Source organism: Silene latifolia, chromosome 10 (genome assembly GCF_048544455.1).
Source record: "Silene latifolia isolate original U9 population chromosome 10, ASM4854445v1, whole genome shotgun sequence".
Lineage (NCBI taxonomy): Eukaryota > Viridiplantae > Streptophyta > Magnoliopsida > Caryophyllales > Caryophyllaceae > Silene > Silene latifolia.
In genome coordinates, this window is record NC_133535.1 from 148,343,317 (window position 1) to 148,346,203 (window position 2,887).

General features: G+C 39.7%; 1 protein-coding gene across 2 annotated transcripts; it reads right to left on the bottom strand.

The window, feature by feature from the left end:
- Nucleotides 1-337: 337 nt before the first annotated feature.
- On the bottom strand, nucleotides 338-2,368 carry LOC141609313 (uncharacterized). Of its 2 annotated transcripts, none has more exons than XR_012527352.1 (2): nucleotides 2,096-2,368; nucleotides 338-745 (listed from the first exon to the last, which is right to left on the bottom strand). XR_012527352.1 is itself a non-coding variant. In XM_074428412.1 (2 exons), the coding sequence occupies exon 1, from the start codon at nucleotides 1,987-1,989 to the stop codon at nucleotides 928-930; it is 1,062 nt and encodes a 353-aa protein (XP_074284513.1). In that variant the 5' UTR covers nucleotides 1,990-2,083; the 3' UTR covers nucleotides 338-745; nucleotides 825-927. The 2 variants fall into 2 exon arrangements, 1 of the variants encoding a protein (XP_074284513.1); XM_074428412.1 differs by lacking the exon at nucleotides 2,096-2,368 and adding an exon at nucleotides 825-2,083.
- Between the last annotated feature and the right edge of the window lie 519 nt (nucleotides 2,369-2,887).

Sequence of the window (2,887 nt, forward strand, 5' to 3'; positions counted from 1 at the left end):
TTTTGAAAATATTTGTCCAAATGGTGCTCACGTAGGTTCGGATTTTCGAAACCTAAAACACAGGATAAACACGTCATTGGTAATGGTGTGTTTATAGTGTCGAAGAAGGCAGTAGCAAAATTACTTAGGGAATAGAAAAACGCCATTGTCATTGGCGGGTCTCGTTCACGAAACACGCCATTTTCATTGGCGTATCTACACATGTACATTAAACCCAACTTCTTATGTCTAGGAACCAAAAATAACATGCCATTCTCATTGCCCCTTCAAGTGATCTTGACTCGAGATGATACTCGTTTGTACATCGTATTATATACATCTTATATTCTTTAGAGAATTTTTTTTAGACAACGGTGTACTATTATAGATGAGAAAAAGTTCAAAAACATACATACCTGTTACCATACAAACTGAGGGCCAGTAGAGACCCATGAACTATCAAAAGCACAACTAACATAACTAATATTACAAACAGAGTTGACACAATTACAAAGACGACGCTTTTTAAACAGGGGATGGTGGTCAAGCTGGAGCGAGCAATCTTCTTTTCTCTTACAACATGTAGCCCGCTCTTGGGTTCCTGTAAACCTGCAAAAAGTAGTTGAGCGTTTGACCAACAACATAGATCTTTTCATTACCTTAGCTCGAACCTGAGTCGAACAATGACGGCTAGTAGAGTTCGCCATAAATCTGCTACAAACTGCTCTTGAATGCGTCTTCATAGCTGCCGAAAATACAAACTGACCTGGACATGTGAAAGAGTTAGAACCGACCGTCAGAGGTTGGTCTAAAATGGCGCCTTCAGACAATGAAACATTGGTAACCTCGCAAAAGTGATCGGAAACCTTCTCGGGTGACAAACGGGGCTTCTTAACTTCAAGAGAATTAGCCTCTTCGTCATTGAACTTAACATGAATAGTAGCTGGATCAATGTCCACTGCTGGATAAGGTTTTTTTTGGCAAAGAAGGGTAAAAGGGAACTGCCGATTCCCATGGAGGATCGTCATGGGGAATTCCCGACAAAGCTGATGATTGAGAGAAAAGGGGGCGAACCTTCATGTAGGCCCCATATTTGGGATAGTAGAATTCTAGGTTCCTCCCAAGTTTCATGTTTTCGTAATCTATGCAGGACAGATACATTTTTTTGTGCGCTTGTCTTTTGTTAGAGAAGCTGCATTTCATATTTCCCGGGGCAAAGGGAAGAGAAGGGATATGATCACCTTGAAATGGCAGGGGAGAGGGGGGCTCAGAAACGGAGCTGGAGTCCATAAACATGTCCAAACTTGAGGTACTTACAACCTGGTCACAGCTAGTCGCATTGTTTAAACTTTCCATACTACTACAGGAGGCATCACTCACAACATGAGATGCAAACATGTTGTCCATATCAGCGTCAAAGAGATGTTTCTTACCTTTCTTGTCTCTTCCTAAAGGGTCCAAATGGCACGACACCCGCTTCCCATTGGGATTCAAAAGCAAGCATTCAGAAACAGATTTAAACTCACGAGCTACATCCTTGTTTTTTGGTTCAAGATGCAGTGCATACTTAAAATCATCAAGAGCCTCCTCAAAGAGATTCAATCTCTTTAAGGCAGAACCTCGCCTAAATAAGGCTTTCACATTGCAAGGATCAAAGTTTAGGATAATATTGCACAGACATCGGACTTCCTTAAAGTGAGAAAGTTTCAACTCACAAGCAGCTAAATTAAGGACGAGGGAGAGGGCAAGGGAAGAGGCAGCAGACTGAACCTGAGTGTCCGGAGTGGTAAGAAAACCGAAGAAAGTAAGAGCTAGTTTATAAAGACTAGTAGCAAGGGGCAAATTACCGTCTTTGAAAAGAGAATTACCCCGATCCTTTATCAGTTGAATAGAGTAAAAAGAGGGCTCTCCCATACTCATAATCCATTTAACTAATTCATCATCATCAAAACCATCGTCTTCCATAACCAAATATTCACCAAGATTAAGAATAACCGACATATAATCCATTGAAAAAGAGCGGAAAGGAAATAGAGACGGATTCTGAAGCAAGAAGGAAAAAAGCTCTGATTTAAAACCCTAAAAGACCAGAAAGAACAAAAAAGAAAGACCTTACAGTGAAAGAACGGTCAAAGATGTCTTCTTGCAACTGAGCAGGCCTCCAAGCTCAGGAATAGAAAGGGAAAGATCTGAATTAAATTCTGAGTTCCAAGGAGGAGATGACGTAAATAGAATCCAATCTAGGAGGACGATGGAAAAGTAGGAAACGCGCTCGCCGACGACCTGTTGCGGAGTGGAGAGGACGTCGGCGAGAAAGGCAGTAGACGGTAGGGAGGCTGTTTTAGCGGTGGGATATTTTGGGTGTTTCCTTTTTAAGCGGTGGCCTCTCTTTTTTTCTCTCTCTTCAATTAAATTAAGGTACAACATCCTTGTCCATATTCTTTAGAGAATTAATTATGTATGAATTCAGTTTTGCTATTCACATCTTGAACTACCTCCATTAATGGATGAGTTATCGTATTATTGAATACAATACGGAATGCTACAGGCATCTTATATGCTAGGGAAGCAAATAGCCTAAATATGAGGTGATCGGAATACAATCGTATTATCATCGTAATGCAACTTAAAATATCTTAATTGTTATGAAATATTTTATGTGGATGTCCATTGGGCTTTGTAGTCCATTATAATACTTATGTAATTAGGTTTCCATCGTGAGATGTACTATATATATGCCCCTATTAAGGATGAATAAGATGATGAGATTGAATCTCTCCTTCTATTATCTCTCTACATTTCCTTATTTTATCTTATTCTATAACACGTTATCAGCACGAGACTTATCTTGCTGAGTAGGTTATAGACTATAATTCCAAGGTACGTTCTATATAAGAAAATTTATTTA

Excerpts from the sequence above, each read along its gene's own strand:
- LOC141609313 (XM_074428412.1), bottom strand. The coding sequence starts at position 1,989 with ATGGATTATATGTCGGTTATTCTTAATCTTGGTGAATATTTGGTTATG.